Source organism: Mesoplodon mirus (genome assembly GCF_964341445.2).
Source record: "Mesoplodon mirus genome assembly, chromosome: 14".
Classification (NCBI taxonomy): domain Eukaryota; kingdom Metazoa; phylum Chordata; class Mammalia; order Artiodactyla; family Ziphiidae; genus Mesoplodon; species Mesoplodon mirus.
In genome coordinates this window covers 16,037,065-16,057,572 of record NC_138990.1, presented here as the reverse complement: position 1 = coordinate 16,057,572, position 20,508 = coordinate 16,037,065, and the positions used below count along the sequence as shown (strand labels likewise).

At 43.3% G+C, this 20,508-nt stretch overlaps 1 protein-coding gene across 1 annotated transcript in view; it reads right to left on the bottom strand.

Annotated features, from left to right (window-relative positions):
* VWA3B (von Willebrand factor A domain containing 3B) overlaps window positions 1–20,508 on the bottom strand; it is a 207,403-nt gene that overhangs the window by 10,948 nt on the left and 175,947 nt on the right. The window contains 3 exon segments of the mRNA XM_082642474.1: window positions 1,146–1,283; window positions 2,471–2,595; window positions 9,783–9,894. Of these exon segments, the coding sequence (XP_082498600.1) occupies window positions 1,146–1,283; window positions 2,471–2,595; window positions 9,783–9,894 (375 nt within the window).

Below are 20,508 nucleotides of genomic sequence, written 5' to 3'. Positions count from 1 at the left end.
ATGCCTGTAACACCGCTCACCCTGGGTGTGACTTCACCTCTCTGCTTCAGGTTCCTTATCTGAAAATGGGGATAAGAGTACCAACCTCACAGTGTTCTGAGCAGCCAGCTGTTCACTATGTGTGAAGCACCTGGGTTAGTACCTGTGCCACATAGTAAGTGCTGAATAAGTTAGCACGACTCTTTCGTTTGCTGCTTTTCACTTGCCAATCCATTTTCCAGGCGTATTAAGTGGGCCATCAAAACATGTTATTTCCATTAGAAAACATCATTCATTCAAGTACCTTTTAAAGCAATTGTGAGAACTTGCTCTTCATCAGCAGCGGTACCAGGGATGCAAAGATGGATAGGACCCGGTCCCTGCCTTTAAGGAGTTGGGAGATTGGTGAGGGAGCCGGGGCAGGAGGAAGGCAGGACAGTGTGCAGGGGAAACTGAGGGCCTCAGCAGAAATCAGGCAGCGTCTTTGGGTGACAGGAGTTTTTATGGAAAGAAGATGGGGAGGGCGGTCCAGGAAGGGTTAAAACCCAGGGACTTGGGAAAGCCCACTGTGTTCGGGAAGCAGTGAACCTTCCATAGGGCTGGTAGCCAAGCTCACAGGGCAGGCGGGGGGTCGGGCTGGGCTTTTCCTTGAGGCTGCTGAGAAGTGTGTGTGTGTGCATGTGTGTAGGGGGGTGAGGGACAGGGGCCACGTCAGGTAGGCAAGTGACATTATCAGATTTGTAAACTGATAATGATTTTTTCGAAAACTTTTAGGAAACATACAGAGGGACCAGCAGCAGTAGCAGCAGGGAGAGAGAGAAAGTGAGGCTGTAAGGACCTGGGGAGGCTGTTGACGAAGCCAGAATTGGAGCGAGCCTCCCCAGACCCCAAACGTGTGACGAGAGCCCCAAAGACCATCTGACAGGGAGGAGTTAGGAGGCCAGGGCGACCTTAGCAAAGGCGGATTTTATGTTGTACAGCGGACAGAACTCTAACCACAGCGGGTGGACATGCAGGGGGAATAGAAAGAGCCAGGGAGATCGCTCTTCCGAGACATCTGGCAGTGCCAGGAGAGAGCCAGGCATTGCCTGCAAGAAAGGCAGGGGTAAAAGGAAGCCACTTTCTGCCTAGCGAGAATGTTCTTTCCTAAGTGAAAGTCTACTTACTCTCCGGTTGTTACATTTTAAAACCGTGTAGACTTTATCTTCAGCCACATCTGGATTTGGAACTGCTATGACAATGGCGGGGACATAGAAGTCAAATCTTCGGGGTATCACAATTTTGGCAAACACATAATCTCCAACCTGTAGATGAGAACATCTTTCACGGCAAATATTTTGCTTATCCATCTTAGAGACAATATTCATATAAGCTTGTTTTAAAACACCCCAAGATGACGAGCAAGTACTGATGCTAGAATTCAAATACATATTTTTTTTTCCTCAGTTGGAAAGAGTCGCTAGTTCCAAAATTCTCTGGGCTCATTGGGCCATAGCTGGAATTTTGTGACCAGTTTGGGGAAGCCGCATTTTAGCAGGGCTTCCCCTGACAAGGGTCTCAGGGACAGTCAGCCAGATGGTGAGGGGTCTGGAAACCATATCTTACAAAGACTGGTTGAAGGAAGCTGTCATGTTTCACATGAGGACCAGGGAGAGAATGGACGGCACCCTCCTGTGTCTGAAGGGTTATCAGGGACAGAGGACAGGAGCAGATTTCTTTAATGTGGTTCCCGAGCTCACACCTGGAATCCATGGGACAAAGGCACAAGAGAGAACTTCCAGCAGAAAGAGAGTCTTGTGAAGGGACATACAAAGCTGCAGGGAATCTGTCAGATGGAGAGGATTCACGGTCGGGGGAAAGTGCACTGATGTGCCCTCTGAGTCTGCCCAGGGGAGGTGGGAACAGACAACCAATGTGAATCCTATGAGCACTCCTCAGCACTCTTCCTCCTGGCTCACACTATCCAAGAAAGAGCAGCAGTGCAGCTTTGGGGGGTTTTCTCTCTACACTCTCGCCTTGGTGCGGGGATGAGGATAGCACAGGAGGATGTGCCAGACACGGCGCAGCTCTGATGAATTTATAAGCAGATGAGAACACATCAGCCCGGCTCACCCCTGGAATGCATGTTCAGGGGTAACTGCATTATGGCATCAAGGTCTGGCATCAACTGACTACAACGTCAAGGAAAGGGCTACCTCTGCCTTTGTTATTAAATCTGTTTTAGTATAATCTTCTGCAGTGAAAGCTTCAAGAGCACCAGCAGTTACAGCAACTCCCGCCGATGACCATCTATTGTCTGTAAAGCAACAAGAGCCTCAGGGGCAATGCAAGCAGGTCTGTGCAGTCCTGAGCTATTTAACGGGGCGTTAGCAGATCAGGGTCAGGAGCAAAGAAATTGCTAGGCAAGGGGTCATAGGAACAGGGGTCACTGTTATCCAGAGCTCTAGGAATGGTGAAAAGGGGCCCAGGAGCAGATGGCTGGAGCAGGTACCTGGAGCAGTGGGCAGGGCATGGCGCCCCCCACAGGTGTGATGAACGAGATGGGCACGACCTTGGTGTTTCCATACCTGAAGCCCACGAGCGCATGGGTGGGACTCACACACTTCTTCACAACCCCTGTAAAGAATCACATTTAAAATAAAACAGAAAGGCAATGCCTATTCCCTTAGGCTTGCCCCATCCTGTTGGTCAAGCTATGTTACAGCACTTTGCCTGCTTACATCAGTGTGCCCCTTGGTTTCTCCACCAGATAACACTGGATACTCTATGATGCCTGCTGGGGTTGACCAACTCAGAGTGCAGTGCCATGCTCTGCTCTAGAGCTGAGCTGGGAAGCTAAGAGAATGCGTGGAAACTTGTTCAACCAGCATTACCAGCAGCCATCCTGCTGGGTACAGTGTTTCTAGAAATATCCTTTCCCTGGACACTTCCTAACGTCTGATTCCCTTATTTATTTTAGTCATATTTCCTTCTATAATACTTGGAGACAGAAAATCGTTGTTAGTATACATACTACTATATATAAAATAGATAACTAATAAGGACCTACTGTCCAGCACAGGGAACACTACTCAGTACTCTGTAATGACCTATATGGGAACAGAATCTAAAAAAGAGTGGATGTAGGTATATGTATAACTGATTCACTTTGCTGTACACCTGAAACTAACACAACATTGTAAATCAACTATACTCCAAAAAAATTTAAAAAAGGAAAATCATTGTTAAATTGTGAAAGTGAAAGGAAATATGAATTTTCATCCTCAGCTTTTCATCTAATATTACACACCCCATAGTGTCTCTAAAATGTACAATCAGAAAAGGAAGAAAAAAAGAAGTAAGAAGTTTTCTTGTCTTTTAGTTATGTGCAGAGATTATTGTAACAGGAAAAGAAAATATTGGTGTTAAGGTTCACATATTTTGTCATTTATCCTAGTTGAAATTTATTATATTTTCCCATTTAAAAGGGATTATAAATACTGGGGGGCCATTTTGACTTCCCCGGCAGTAACAGCTGCACTTGGACCCCCTAGTTTGAGACAGAAATGTGCTCGTCCCCACTGGGCTCCCACAGCATGAGTGCCCGGCATCCTCGCCCCAGCTCACACACCAGCGTTGGCAAAGTCCTATATGCTTTCAGGTGGCAAAGAAACGGCTGCTGATTTTCATCTCAAGTCCAGGTGTCTTGTTTTAAATGGTCAAAGAAACGGAAAACTTACTTTTTTAAAAAACACCACACGCACATGAAAACCAGCTTTATACTGTCTGTTTTCTTATTGGACTAAATGTTCCGTTTGGTTTCTGAAATATTCTTTACACATGGTTCACACATTTTCTACCATAAACTGACTCTACCATTTTAATTAGGAAAACTAACACTACTTTTTAGAAAGAATTCCTATTATGAAAACAAAGAACCCCTCTGAGTTGAGGAGAATCCTAGCATCCCCAGCACACAAACCCATCCCAACCCACCCCGACCCTGGCCCTGACCCAGGCAGGGGTAAAGGTCTGGGCTGCCAAGATGACCTTGTTGGCCAGTGGGACCCTCCTCAAATTCTTAGCCTTTGGGACTTTGCAGAATCCAGTCTTAAACCTGGGATGCAGTTTTTCAGGTATCTGCCTGAGTAGCTGTGCGACTGTATGGCCTGCAGCGTCTAAGCCATGTATCAGCTGCCTTTTACAGAAGGCTGCCGACCCCTGCTCGAGATCGTTAGACCTAGACTTTTGGTATGTTACTACCAGCTTTTTTTTTTTTAATCTCTTTCCTCATCTTTTATTCTGATAACAAGCAAAATAGCTCACTTAGTGTCTTGTATTTTTTTTTAATTTAACTGTATTTATTTTTTTATACAGCAGGTTCTTATTAGTCATCCATTTTATACATATCAGTGTATACATGTCAATCCCAATCTCCCAGCTCATCCCACCACCACCTCCCCCCGCCACTTCCCCCCTTGGTGTCCATACGTTTGTTCTCTACATCTGTGTCTCTATTTCTGCCCTGCAAACCAGTTCATCTGTACCATTTTTCTAGGTTCCACATATATGGGTTAATATATGATATTTGTTTTTCTCTTTCTGACTTACTTCACTCTGTATGACACTCTCTAGATCCATCCACGTCTCTACAAATGACCCAATTTTGTTCCTTTTTATGGCTGAGTAATATTCCATTGTATATACGTACCACATCTTCTTTATCCATTCGTCTGTCGATGGGCATTTAGACTACCAGGTCTTTTATGTTCCAATCTCTGCAGGTGTGGACCTTTGTTCGCCTCCAGAAATTAGTGTCGTTTCTTCCAATCTAACTCTAGAACCAGCCTCACGGTGTTGACACCTGGCTGTCCTCTGAGGCGGGAGGACCCAGAGCTGCTGGCCTGTTCGGTCATGGCTCAGCCTCTGCACTTACCCCTTCTCCACCTCAGTAAGGAGTTGCTACCATTTCTAGGCCCCGATTCAAGACCAGCTTCCGATTTCTGGCTGCCCTTACACTGCTGTTTCTCTTTGCCCTCAGCCTCAGAGAGGTGAGATGGTGTTTCCTGCTCTGAAACGTCTCCTGGGACCATGTTACGTGGACTGGGCTCTGGAGGTTGGACCAGCAGGCAGAAAGAAGCATCTCTACTCCTGGGTACGAGTCGGCCTCCCCACCTCAGCCAGGGGGCTCTCCTGTACCCAGGTGCGGGGGAAAAGGGGGCACACCTTAGTTGAAACCCTCAGCAAAAACACTGCCTATGCCCAGAGGCCAGGGGAGTGAAAAAACAGTCTAGGCAGACAGCATGGGTGAGTTCATTTGGTGAAAGAAGCAGGAATGGTTTTCAATCTTCGCTCCAAACAGGAATTTCTCAGGCTGGAGAGTGGATTTTTTTTTTAACCTCTGGCTATAAGAACCTTCTGATATTCACAGCCCGGCTCGAATCCCATTTCCTGAAAAAGGCGTCAGTTCTGCTCCACCAGAAGCATCCCCTCCACCTGCCCCCCTCCACTGAATGCCAGCCTACACGTCTAGTCATCACATTCTCTTCTTCTTTAGTCTCAGAGGTTTCCTCTATAGCCCACTGTTTGGCCTTTTCAAATTGCTCTTAAAGTTTTAAAACTGTTGTTAAAGTTTTTAAATGGCAAGCAGCTCCCTCTACCCCCAGGTGAGTTGTTTATATCTCCCAAGAGGAGATAATAGAAATACTCTACAGGTAATGAACACTTTCCAATTTCAAGATGCTGTACATTATCATATTTAATCTACATCATGATCTTATGGGGGGTTTAACTGTTTTAAATCTCATTTGGCAAGATATGGAAACAGGCTCAGAGAACTTCAGTGATTCCAGTCACATGGCTGGTAGAGGCAAGAAGCAGACTTTGAATAAATAAAAACAGGATTGTCTGACCCTAAATCATGACCCCTAAGAAAGTATTCAGTCCTCCCCTGCCCCAGCCTTTTTTTTCCGTTATAACTTGTTCCAACGACATAGTGCAGAAATCTTGTGGCCCAGACTTTTCATCACTGTGAATTTCCTGAGAGAAAATGTTGCTTCTTGCTGAACAATGGGAAGGATGATCCAATTCCTACAAATAACGATTTAAAATAAGGTTCTGAAGTGTGTCTGCCTCCTTGCCTTTCAGCATCCTAATAAGCCAGTCCATCAGCTTGTCCCTTCTGTTCTGCACAACGCAATCCTTCCTCAACTAGTGAATCCGCACTGACCCCTGAATGGAGTTAGTCATACGGAAATCCCTGCCCTGATTCCCAAGGATGGCAGCTGCAGCTGGGCCAGCTCTGCTCTAGTGTAGACCTGGCCTTGACTAAGGGATGCTCGGATCCCATTGCTCCAAAGCCACCTTCTGCTCAGGTACAGTTTAAAGCTATTTTTCATTAAAAACATTTAGGAGGTTTTGAACAAAAGTTATCAGAAAAGGAGTCATCAGTGAATATCATGCCCCAAAACTCTATGTGGCCTTCTTTTTTGTAAGGGGTAAAAATAGTCCCCTGCAGTGACCAGGTGATCTAAATGAACATCACTAATGAGGGCACGTGGACATCATGTGCCTTTGGATAGGTTGCCCTGAGAGGGATGTGGCATCAATGATATCACATAACATTTTGGCTGGAAACACATAACCCGAATCTAATTTAACCCAAATTGAGGAACATTCCATAACATAATTGGCCTTACTGTTAAACAGTGTATCATGAAAGATGATGGAAAAGGCTAGAGAATGATTCTAGATTAAAGAAGACTAAAGAGAAATAACTAAATGCAATAACGATTCTGAATTGGGACCTATACTAGAGGAAAAAAAATGCTATAAGGGCTATTCTTGGGACAATTAACCAAATGGAAATATATAGATAAAACTATATAATATTAACTTTCCTGAATTTTATAACTTGACTGTGGTAATATTAAGAGAATACCCTTGTTCTTGAGAAATACATGTATTAAGGGGCAAAGGGGCATGATGTTACCTAATCTCAAATAGTTCAGGAAAAAATAATGTGTGTGTTACGGTAGAGGGAAGGAGACAGAGAGAGAGAGAATGGAAAAATAAAATAATAGATTGGTAAAATAAATGTGACAAAATGTTAAAAATTGGTAAATCTGGGTAAAAGTATACAGGAGTTCTCTATTATTCTTGCAAATTTTCTGGAAGTTTAAAATTATTTTTTTTGAAAAAATAACTCTATGAGGGTAAAATAGAGTTGAAGTTCCCAGTTAAAGAAAAGATACATTGACTTTGTGGGGGGAGGGGAGTGTAAAGGGGGGCTGCGGGGAGGGAAACAGAAACTAAGTCCATCCTTAACTGATACATCATCATTTAATTCAGCTGAGTCAATATTTACTAACTCGCCACTAATCAAAATAACTGATTATATGACTAAATTCAAGTGTTTATGTTATTAGCTTTTTTTTTTTTTTTCTGGCCACACTACGTGGCTTGCAGGATCTTAGTTCCCTGACCAGGGATTGACTGAACCCGGGCCCTGGCAGTGAACATGCCAAGACCTAACCACTTACCACTTGACTGCCAGGGGATTCCCATCAAATATTTATTACCTTTCAAGTGACTTACCTGAGCCACAGATTAAAAATTCCCAAATAGCCAAATCCCATGGAGCTATTAGGACTGTGTGCTGTCTGCTTCTAGCTGCATACTTAAAAACAACCAGGGCAATAATCATTGCTGGCATGGCCTTAGGTATTGCATGTGGCTATGTGTTACCTGTTTCCTCTACTTCCCCAGATCAGCAGCGGTAGGTCTTCTGCATTTCCTTATCACACAGGGATGGTTGGGGGAAAAGTTTGAGCAATATTATTTTTTTCTGGGACCCTGGCCAGCAAACTGATCTCAAGCCCTAGTCCAGCCATTTGGAATCCTGTCATTTTCAGCATTTTCATTCAACTGCTAAATTAGCCTTGGATCCTGCTCCATGGCTCAGATTCAGAAAACCAAGCATGGGTGGCCTCCTATGATCACCTATCAGCAAATCTAAGCCCCAGAGAAATAGGAGGTTCTCAGGCCCTGCTCTGGCAAAGAAGAGTTTCATGCCTCAGCCTAGGAGCTCATCTCAAATGCCTGGATCCATTTTTCTCTCAACCAGTCAACTTCAAAGCACAGTTACCAAATTTCAAATAAAATATCCTAGTTATAAGTTCTACACATATGCCTGCTGGAAACCCAAACTCCTGATGAAGTATTTTTCTCACTTAAAAAGCAGATTAAATTAAGTTTAATAAAGAACCACTTAACTGGTGATTGACAGATAATGCCTACATTAACATCAGCTATATTTTGAGGTACAGTCTTTCTGCTTGACAGCTCTTCCTCAGGGTTCTTTCTCTAAGCTCTCTTTCCCAATAGGCCTTTACCATGATTTCAATGACTACCTTTGTGCTGACGTGTCAAAACTCTCTATCTCCCGACAGATTTCCTCCTCCAGACTCTGGACCCATTATCTCCAATTGCTTCTCTGACAACTTTAGCGTCTTGTGGTGCACCTACAATTCGTCACGTCCCAGACACACCTCGTTATCTTCCTGTCCATACCACCATCTCCTATAGGTACCATCCTTTACCTTATGACCCAAGCCAGGGACCCGAGTGACATCCTAATCCACTCCGTATATACTCTTCACACAGCGCTGGGAGGGATCCTTTTAAAACTTCAAGTGTGATTGTGTTTCTTCCTGCTTTAAATGTGACTCCCCAGTAAAGTTCAAACTTCCTAACATAACCCTTTATGAACAGCCACACACTCACCTCTCCGAAGAGCTTCCTTACTTTCTACCCTTCCTTTGCATTCTAGGTTCCAGCCATAATCTATTTTATTTCTCCAGGCATAAAATGTTTTTCTTCACCTCTAGATCTTCACACATATCATTTTCATTATTCATGAAGCTCTTGCTTAACTTCACCTGGCTGATTCCTTCAGGATCACATGCCCCAGAAAGTCTTGGGCAAACCTCTCGGGTCCAGTCACACTGGCCTCTTCCTTCAAGGAAGAGGGTGTCATGGGCACTCCATCCTCAGGACTTCGTACTGATGTTCCCTGTGTTTAGAACTCTCCCTGAGATAATCTCATGGCTCCTTTTTTTTTTGCGGTACGCGGGTCTCTCATTGTTGTGGCCTCTCCCGTTGCGGAGCACAGGATCCGGATGCGCAGGCTCAGCGGCCATGGCTCACGGGCCCAGCCGCTCCGCGGCATGTGGGATCTTCCTGGACCGGGGCACGAACCCATGTCCCCTGCATCGGCAGGCGGACTCTCAACCACTGCGCCACCAGGGAAGCCCTCGTGGCTCCTTTTAAAACTCCTTATTAATATGCCTTCCCTGGAAGCTCTTCCTTGACCACCATATCTAGAATCACGAGCTTCACCTTTGACACGCTCAACCCTCTTCGTGGCTTCATTTCCCTTCATAGCCCTGTATCTGACACACTATGTATTTTACTTATTTGATTGCTTGTCTGTCTCCTCTACTTGCATGTAAGCTTCATGAAAACAAGGATTTTCTTCTGGGGTCTGCTCACTACGCTAGACCAGCACCTTAGGGATATTACATATGTGGAACATAGTAGGTATGCAGGAAAACTTTACTAAACAAAAGAAAGATTAAAGTAAGTTTTTCTGGCTGTGACTTCCCCACAAATATGGGGAGAAACTTCATCATTTCAATTTAGAAGTGGAATACCTCAGCAGAGCTCATGAAGTGTTAGTGTGCTAGGGAAAGCAGAGTGTGAGAACTTCTGGTTCCCCATATCATATTATGTAACAAAGGAATCTTACAAAATAAAATACCTACCTGGAAAATAAAAGCAATTTTCGTCACATCTTGCAATAACCTTCTGGCCTTTGAGTGGATCCAATTTTTTGGATTTGTTTTTCTTTGTTGAAGTTCCTTGAATTTTCTGTTGCTAAAAAAAAATAAAACATTAATAGTTGATAGAAAAAGTAAGTGCCGACAGTGAAAGTCACAGATACAGGATAGCGTGCGATTCTTTACTTAGAATCACACTGTTGAGGAATTACAGGACATGCATATACTGTATATTTACTCTGGAGTACTTTCTGTTCTATGCTGTTGGGAACAGGCTTTTAAAACTGAACTGATATGGGAAACACTGCACATAGAAAATGAGGCAGAATTTACAGTCTAAATCTAATCAAGCTTTGTTAAAACAAAACAAAAAAAGGCAGCCTTTTCCAGAGAATTTAAACAGGATCCAGAGTTTTAAACTATAATATTCAATATATGCATACACGATCCAAAATGCAACATACAAAAGAAGCAAGCAAACATGACCAATTCTCAAGGTAAAAGGAAATCAACAGATCACAGTATTTAGATGGCTCAGGTGTTGGAATAATCAGATTAAGATGCAGATCAGCAGTTACAACCATAGTACATGAGGTAAAGGTCAATACTCTTTTTTTTTTTTTTTTGCAGTACGCGGGCCTCTCACTGTTATGGCCTCTCCCATTGGGAGCACAGGCACTGGACGCACAGTCTCAGCGGCCATGGCTCACGGGCCCAGCCGCTCCACGGCATGTGGGATCCTCCCGGACCAGGGCAGGAACCCGTGTCCCCTGCATCGGCAGGCGGACTCTCAACCACTGCGCCACCAGGGAAGCCCAGTAAATACTCTTGAAATGAACAGTAAGGTAGTTGTTTTCAGCAGAGAAAAAGGAACTATAAAAAAAAAAAGGAAATTTTAGAAGTAAAAAAAAACACCAACAATATCTGGAAGGGCTAAATAGCAGAATTGATACGATGGAGGAAAGAGACCTGAAGACAAATGAACAGAAATCATCCAATCTGAAGAACAGAGAAAAAAAGATATTTAAAAATGAGCAAGGGCCTTTGTGTTCCAGATAACCCCTTCAAAGCCCAGCTCAGTTATAATCTCTCTGGGAAGACTTCACCCCCAGGCAGTTTCAGAAAAAACAAAGGAAAGTACTGCTCTGTTATTTCCAAATGCTACCACATGAATCAAGGCTTGGAGTGAATGTGATTGCTGTGTCCACTACAGGAAGAAACTGGTAGCTTCATTTTTGATCTGTAAAGTCCAATTCTGTCTAAAGTCCTATTTTCTATGCTTGATGACTGATCATTAGTAGAAAGACCCAATCTCCACTACGCCTCAAAAAAAACCCCAAAAGCCTCCATTCCATCATCCAGAGAAGTCATTATTTTTGATTTCAAATCAATGTGAGGACCAACGATCTTGTAAAATAAATTTAAAATGAATTACTAGAAAACAAAATAAAAAACAGACATATAGTGTTTGGGTTTCTAGGTAAAATCTATTTAAGAATTCTGAAAAGCGATTGGTAGCAAATGGGTTGGAAAAGAAGACAAGAATTCAAAGTACCACCAAATTGGTAGGGTGTTTACCATTTTTTTTCCTCTGGTATTCCCTGGCCTGACCTCAAGACAGCCCAAAACACAGAAGTGGGCTCCAGGGTATAGACAGAGAGAGCTCTAAAAGAAGCCCTCTAGTTCTGGCTTGAGGAATGGGAAAAGGAACTCCTAACCCTTGGAGAGAATACAGAAATCCTTCTCCCCTTTCTCCCTCCATACTCAGACCTCAGTCCCTAAGCAATTCTGTGCAGTGGCAGCAGTGTTGGCAATACGAGCCTGAAGGAGCCAAAACTCTGCAGGAGTGGAATCTTGCTCCAACAGGGTGGGTGAACCCCCACGGTTCTCTCTCTCTATGTATCTAGCCTCTGTTTGGTCCCAAAGGCAAGCACAATATGTGGAAGCACATGACTGAGTTAGGGACATAAAACCCTGGATTTCTGGCTGAAGGACTGAAAAGAGGAACCCTAGGAAACCAGAAATTACTAGGAAGGTCACTTATATTAGAAAAGGGAAGGCCAAGTATTACCCCAATACCAAAACAGGCAAAGACATCACAAGAAAAAGAACACTACAGTCCTATATTCCTCATGAATATAGATGCAAAAATCTCTTAAGAAAATATCAGCAAAAAATCCAGCAACATATGAGAAGAATTATACACAATGACCAAGTAGGAGCTATCCAAGGAATGCATAGCTAATTTAACATCCATAATTATGCATCCACAGTTAATGTAATACTCCAAATTAATATGGTAAAGAATAAAACCATATTATTATCTTAATGCATGAAGAAGGAGCATCTGACAAAATCCAACAGCCTTTCATGATAAAGACTCTCAACAAACCAGGAATAGAAGGAGACTTCCTCAACTTGATGAAAAGCATCTGTAAAAAGCCTACAGCAAGCATGACACTTAATGGTGAAATATGGGATGATTTCACCTTAAGATCAGAAACAAGGCCAGGCACTCTTGCAACTTCTACTTAACATTGTACTTGATGTTCCAGCCAGTGCAATCAGGCAAGAAAAAAATAAAGGCATCCAGATTGGAAAGGAACGGGTAAAGTTGTCTTTCTTCATAAATGATATAATCCTATATGTGGAAAACCCTGGGGAAAGCACACAAACACTACTAGAGTTAACAAGTTCTGCAAGATGTCATGATGCAAGTTAAATATACAAAAAAGAAAAAATTGTATTTCTGTGCACTAATAATGAACAGTCTGAAAATAAAATTAAGAAAAGAATTCCATTTATAGAATCAAAAAGAACAGACTAAGGAATAAATTTATCAAAAATAAATGAAAAGCTCATACACTGAAAACTACAAAACACTGCTGAGAGAAATGAAAGATCTAAGAAGCTGAATATCATGTTCATGGACGAGAAAACTTGATATTGTTAAAATAGTCATTTTTACCAAACTGATCTATAGATTCTACATAAATCAAACAAAATCCCAGTATTTTATTTTGCCAAAATTGAGATGTTGATCTTAAAATTTACACATAAATGTAAATGACCCAGAAGAGCCAAAATAATTTTGCAAAAGAACAAACTGGCGGACTTACTCTTCTTAATTTCAAAACTTACTCTAAACCTTCAGTAATCAAGAAAGTGTGCTCCTGAATTAAGGACAGTCATATGATCAGTGGAACAGTATTCAGAGTCCAGAAATAAATCCTTACATTTATGGTCAATTGATTTTTGACACTTTGGAAAAGCTTTTGGCAGTTTCTTTAAAAATTAAACATAAACTTACTGTATGCCCTGGAAATACCACTATTAGACATCTAGCCAAGAGAAATAGAAATTTTTTTTTCTTTTTTGTGGTATGCAGGCCTCTCACTGTTGTGGCCTCTCCCGTTGCAGAGCACAGGCTCCGGACGCACAGGCCCAGCGGCCATGGCTCACGGGGCCAGCCACTCCGCGGCATGTGGGATCCTCCCGGACTGGGGCACGAACCCGTGTCCCCTGAATCGACAGGCAGACTCTCAACCACGGCACCACGAGGGAAGCCCGAGAAATAGAAATTTTTATCACACAAACACCTTTATGTGAATGTTCATATCAGCATTATTCACAGTAATGGAAAGATGGAAATAATCCAAATGTCAGTGGACTGGGGAAATGGGTAAACAAATGTGGTATATCAATGCAATGGAATATTACTCAGCCATTTATATACGAAACTTACAGAAAACACAAATTTATAGAGACAGAAATTGATTAGTGGTTAGCTGGGGCTTGAGGTGTAAATGGAGACTGGCTCCAAATAGGCATGAGGGATATTTTCTGGGTGATAGAAATGTTCTGAAACTGGATTGTAGTGGTGGTTGAAGCTCTGTCAGTTTTGCTAAAAATCACTGAATTGAAATAGGTGAAGTTTATGGTGTGAAAATTATATTTGTATACATCTGCCTTTTTAAAAAAGGTTAAAATAGGCAGCCATCTACTTCTTGTTTCCTCTGTGTAACTGCTCATGGTATTTTTCAGATAGTGGGCTGAAGAAGTGAATGAACATAGAAGTTTCTGAATCTACTCTTAAATCAAAAAATAAACAAAACAGGCCTTTTTCTTCAAATTGCTATATTGTAGAAAATGGGGGTCTTCCCACCCAGATTTTTTTCATTTTTTTCTTTCTTGACCCTTAACTTATTAATTTTTGGATCTCTCAAAGAAACTAGTCCTCCAACCCAGTCAAAGCACCCAAGGACATCATTCACCAGCTTCTCATCTTTGCAGACCATCAAGTGCCCCTCTTCTCCATGATACAAAGCCAATACAAACTGTTTTCACATGCATTTTGATGCCATCTTTTTGCACTGCTATAGCTATATCATCAATAAAGTATTTGACGCGTATTTTATGAGTTTATCTGCTGGCCTTCACTTAAGCCAGTCTCTAGTTTATGAGGCAATTGACAATAAAAATTTAAATAACTTCAGGTGGCGTGAACACCACTTACTCTTGGGTCATGATTCATGTTCAGTATGGTTTGGGCTCCTGAAACCTGCAGCTCATTTCCCTGGTGCCCTGATATAACTGAGCATTTTGCAGCCATCTATCATTTGTATCTGTTTGGTGATACTTTTCAGGTTCACTAAAAGAAATGGGAGTATGCTTTATTTCCTGGGAGCTGAAAAGTTAGAGCTAGGCCCTCAGGGAAGAAATAATGAACTAAGGGCTTAAAGTCTCTTGCAGGATGGTGGGATATGATCAAGTCTTCAGACCTGTGTTGCTTGTAGCCTTTGTGGCCACAGACAAAAAGGTAAGATGAACACCACCCTTTTGTTTATGATGTTCCCATCTAGTTGAATTTTGCTGGGGACCCTCTATTCTCATGGAATTTCTATTTTTACCGATGTACTCAATACATCAAAGAGGATGGCCCAACATCACTGGTAGCTGGTGAATGTCATTTGCCTGTTCCTGGGCTTCACCCAGAGAAGAAACCTAAGCACTCCTTCCCATGGGCAATCAGAATGACCTCCTGCCCATCTGAAATGGCCTCAAAGCGGGCAGACTGGACCAGGGGACAGGAGAAATGGGACTGAGTGCTGTCCAGGTGGCTGTGTGACTTTGGGCAGTCTATTAACATTTCTGGGCTTCAGTTTCTACATGTGCAAAATAAGGGGATAAAATAAATGATCTCTAACATCCTCTCATATCTGTCCAGGAGAGTCTAGGCCTTACTAGCCTTTCTGCAGTGCTGGAGAAACCGTCAGGCTATGTGTGTACATGGACAGGAACACAAGCATGATACCCTTGCTTGTAGTTTTTACAATATAAAGGAAATGTAATGGCCAGAACTGTGACAAGAATAGCAGTGTTTTCCATCATAATACTCCAAAGAGATGCCCACACCACAGTTTCCTACAGTCAGTTCCTCGATGGAAGATTCCATGTACAGTATATTCTCATTATTGATAGAATTTAGAATCTTGAGAATTTGGAATAAGCCAAATTAAATCAGCTGTTGCATAAATACCTCACCTGTACATAAAGTGAACCTCCAAATCCACCTTACTTCACACCATCAGTGTTCATATCAAAGACCAATCAGCCAGGGAGGTGCTGTTGGTCCCTGAGGCATCAGACAGTCTTATCACCTCCAGACCAGTAACAACCTGTTATTACAAAAGATGTCCACATCGATTCCAGAAAGCGAGTTTTCCCCTTTAGATTTCATCAACAGACCAGACATTTGTTAGAACCTATGCCTAGATACATTTAAAACTCCTTTTCAAAATTCTAAATGAGTATAATCACATAATTTATTTAAATAGCCCCTTTTGAGCTCTAGATTCCAAATACTGATTCTCTCAATATACTAGCCAGAAGCTAACCAATGTGATTACTTTCTACAGTTTCACATGTACAAATCTGTGAAGTCAGTTGCCAGAAATCATCAGGGAGCTCTTTTTTTTTTTTTTTTTTCCATAGTTGTCACTCACTTCCCAATTCATCTGATATAGGAAAACCACTCACTCTGTGAGGACCTTCCCTGCAAGGGCAGCAGCAACGAACGGAAGCGATACAGAGGGCTGCCGGTGTTCAGTTTTAACACACTGAAAATGCCACCTAAGAAACTGCCTTTTTAAATCGCTGAAAAGTGTCTCCTCCCATTCGAGTCATTCACACATCTTCAAGTTTACCTGAAAGAATCATTACAGCTACTAAAGGGCTTTGCACACTCACATTCACTCTGCTCTTGTTTCCAACAGTTACTACTATGAGCAAGAATTCATTTCTGGCTGTTTCCACAGCACGTAGCTTTATGGAAGGAACTGCTCACTGTACACTCAGTGATTCTTCCATATCCCTGCAGAGGCAACTCACCGACACCACAGATAGAGCAGAGAAGCCGTGGCAAAACAAACCAACAGGGCCAGCATTAATACAATGGTTCATTCACAGAAATAGAGCATTGGTCTTCCAGGATGGAAGGACATCGATCAGGGCAGCTAGACACACCATCCTTTCAGCCACAAAGTGGACAGCACCTTTCCAGAAAGATGATATCCCGCTGTTTTTGAGTCTTGCTGAAGATTTTAGAGACCCCTTACAACCCATACTAGAGGACATTAGCTTCCCTGCTCCTTTCCTGCCATCAGTCACCTATGCACGTGCACAATACAAGCATGCTACTGGGCTTTAGAATGAAATCTATGGGGACTTCCCTGGCAGTCCAGTGGTTAAGACTCTGCACTTCCAATGCCGGGGGTGCGGGTTTGATCCCTGGTCCAGGAACTAAGATCCCACATGCTGCACGGTGCGGCCAAAAATAAAATAAAATAAAAATAAAAAAACAAAATAAAATAAAATAAAATAACATTCTTTACAAAAAAAAAAAAAGAAAGAAATCTATAGAGGACAAGGGGATGGAGAATGAGAGAACAAGAAATGTTAGCACTAAATAAATAAGCCAACCCATCTCTAGGTTCAAGTGCCTGGGAGTAACTGCATGCCAGTTTCAGTGAGGAAGTCAGATAGGCAATGATGCTGGCAGTTAGGGATGCTGTCCACTGGATAATTTGATTTTGCCTTGTCTCCAAAATTCAGAGAATCCAATTCACTTCTTTGCCAGATTCAATTATCAGGTGATGCAGATCAGGATCCAACATGGTCTACCCTCCTTTCATTTCATTACTTAGTTTCAAGGTCATGCTCTCAGGTTTGCATTGGTGGAGTAAAGTTACTAAATGTTTGATGCTTTAGAATTTTCCATTTAACAAACAACATGTTTTCACATCAGGTACAGAATGCACTTCCATGATGTAACTAGAACTAGTCTTCAGCTCAAAATCTTGTCATAAAACCACTATATTTTTTCCTGTCCCAAATCACTGAACTCTGCTGGACCCAATCCCCAAACTGTACTAGCGGCAGTTCCAAGGGCTTGTCTGTCCATGTTTTGTCCTTAAAGCCAAGTAAAGTCTGTGACTGTGCTAATCAAGATAATACACGTAGTGTCAGGCATGTTCTGACCTTTCCTCTCGCTAGGATACCTAATTATAAGACCAGAATATTTGCAAACTGTCTCTGAATAATTCAACTCTTTTTAAAACCTTGGTCAGGAGGACAGAGCCAGCCTGGAGCATTTTCTGACCTTCACTGTCTCTCCCTTCGTCTAGATTTAGAGGGGTTTCTCCACCACAAGAGTATCCAGGGTCTGCATCCCTTTTGGAAATGGGTTCTGGAGAGAAAATGAGAAAAAGACCTTACAGGAAAACGTAAATCAGGGGTGGCAAACTCCTGCCCAGCCCCTCTAGGCAGCAGAGTGACCGACCCATGGTAAAGAATTGAAAGGACTTGGAGCGCTTTCCTTCCTAGGCTATTTGCATTTTAACAGGAGTCAAACCATAAGGCTAAAGAAGTGAAGCTCTGGGTGGAATTTCCAGCCTCAGCCGCTCCGGTCTGAAGAGGAAGCTAAGACTCCTTGCAAGATCTCTCACAAGCACAGCAGGTCGGCGCTGGGCTCCCGGGGACACTGAGGACACCGTGCGTGAGCCCAAGGCTTAAGGCGGAAGCTGCGGCCAGGAGGACGTGCAGAGAGAATTATTGTCCCCTTTCAGAAGCCTCAGGCGCTTAGCCGTGCTTTAAAATCCAAAGCAGCATTAGGGTCGTGCTTTTTCGGAGCTGTTTCCCCCTCCTCCTCAGGGAACATCATAACTTTAGGAAACACAGCGTGAGCAACACGTGTCCCCAAAACTTCTGTGCGGGTTTCCACTTCCCCTCTCCGGGGGCTGCTTCCTGAGCAGATCAGGACTGGTGAGCTGCTTGGCCTTCCCCTCTTCCCGATGTGGTTCCTGTGCTGTGTGAGGGGCTGCTTAGGAAGCTCAGGAAACAATTACAGGCTGATGCCCCGAACTACCAGACAGCCCCCAGACAGGTCCCCAGCACTGGGCAAGGGAGAAGACTTAACCATTCTGACAGTAAAATCTCCAGTCAAATCTCAGTCAATAGCAACTCAAAGGGCTTTTGTGGGAGGGTGAACTTATTTTGGGTGGTTTTTTTTTGTTTGTTTGTTTTGGTAGTAGCAAAGGAACCTAATAAATATGCATTAGATGCTGAATCGGACGATTTCCCTAGCTTGAAGAGCACACTTGTAACATCTTCTCAGGGAATACTCCCTTGTTGCTCTTTTAGGGAAGAATCAAAGAGAGAAAAACTTGAAATGTTTTAAGTATTTAAACCTGAACATTACTACAGCGCTGTGGCCTGCAATTCGGATGTTACTGACAGACACAGTTATCTATAGGCAGCTACTCCAGAGATGCACCACAGCCATACACTGGAGCCACTTCTGTGTCATTGCCTGGAGCGTGGACCACCGCCAGCTGTCTGCTGTGGTTGTATACAGATACCTCACACGAGGTGATGGCATAAAAAGAAATGCTGAGCCTTTAAGAAAACTTTTCAAGAGATCTCTGTGCTGGTTACTCTGGGCCATCCACCTGCCCCCAGGTCCATTCTCTGCCCTGCCCTGCTCCATGCCCCAGGAGGCTGAACCCCCAAGGACAACATGACCCAATTTCTCTTGTTGGCTGACTTTCCAATAGGCTGAGCCAATGGGAGGTGAGAGGTCAGAGGGCAGCAGGGGGAGGAAGACTGGGGTATTGGCTCTGTGCTCCCTCCCTGCCCTTTGTCTCTCTAGGAATACTTCCTACTCTGGCTAGTGGCCTTCACTCTTACAGGCTCCAGTAGCACTATTTTCCTCCACCCTTCAAGTCTGGGGGTGGTGACAGATTCCTGCTATTGCCAGTGCTGGGGTGAAATCCCCTTTTGGCTGCCGTAGACCTGCCTCCGCCTCTGCAAATAGTCCCTTCATTAATGTTTCTTCACTTGAAGTGACTGAATGGGATTCTGTTTCCTGCCTGGACCCTCCTGATAAGCCCTCCACATTTGGTTCTCCTCCTTCAGACTGGGAGGTCAATGACCATCCCCAAACCTGTTTAGGGTAGAATTTATGCCAATGAAAAAAGATGAGCCTTGTGGCAAAAGAGTGCTAGGGTCCACCCAGCTGAAATCTCCAGCCAAGATGGTTGTCTCCAGCTTTAGAATGAAAAGACAATCTGGCAGTGATTTTTGTCCCTGGAGCTGATACCCTCCTTCCCACTCCTAAACATCAGGATACTAGACAGAAACCTTTCTGGATACTATTTAGAGTTGGTGTGAGTTTTTCTTCCCTTCTGTGAATTTCCTTCAGTGGCTGGTCTTCCTGAGCAGGATCCTCTCCTTAAATCCCCAGCTAACTGTGGCATGATCACGACATGGCAGCATCTTCTCTTTGGCATCCTCGCCCATCCCATCCAGGCACCTCACTCTCTCTGGGATTTCAGTCCCACCCTGGCCACATGTCCTACCATTATCTCTCAGGAACCCATCAGGGGTCTGGTTTCCATATGTTAATGTATCACCAAGGCACTGGCCTGAATGTGCACGTGTCATTCTCTGTGTGATGGCATCACTGATGCACAACCCACACCTGCTAATGCCCCACCCTTGCACCAGGGAATCTTCTGTGTCACTGTCACTAAGGAGTCAGTCCTCCTACCAGACCCAAGTATCAGCAGAAGAGACAAAAGGTTTTACTTGTGGAATGAGAAAGGCCGGCTAGTCATAAAGGGTTAAGGTGTGATGCCTCCGTTCTCCCCTTAAAGAGGGAATAATGAGAGCTGTAAGAGGATGGGTTACAATGCAAGGATGACAAATGGTCCAATTATTATTTGGGAGCAGATATAACAAATGACGCTACTTATTCTGACTTCATTTTATATACAACTCAAAGAAATTTCTCTCTAAGTCTCCCCAACTAACGTTCTCCTGTGTAGTGTCAAAGTCACAACCCAGTATAATGTTTTCAAATCCACGTGGTCTCTTTTCGTCCCTTCATTCTCCATTTCCCATCTCACCCAGCCTCCCCCATATCCTCCCTCCTGCTGTGCATTTTCCTAACACTCTCTTTCTCCTGGACAGTTTTCCATGGAGTGAAGCACTCAATTTGTCATTCTTCAAAGCTAGAGACTCCACAACGCTTGCCAGTCTCAACCTGGAAAAGTAACCACTTACAGCCAACTATGTAAGTACATTTCCAAGGCCTCTATTAGGGTTGTTTAGAGCTACTTAAAATTTAACAAGACTTTCTGCCTCCGAGTTT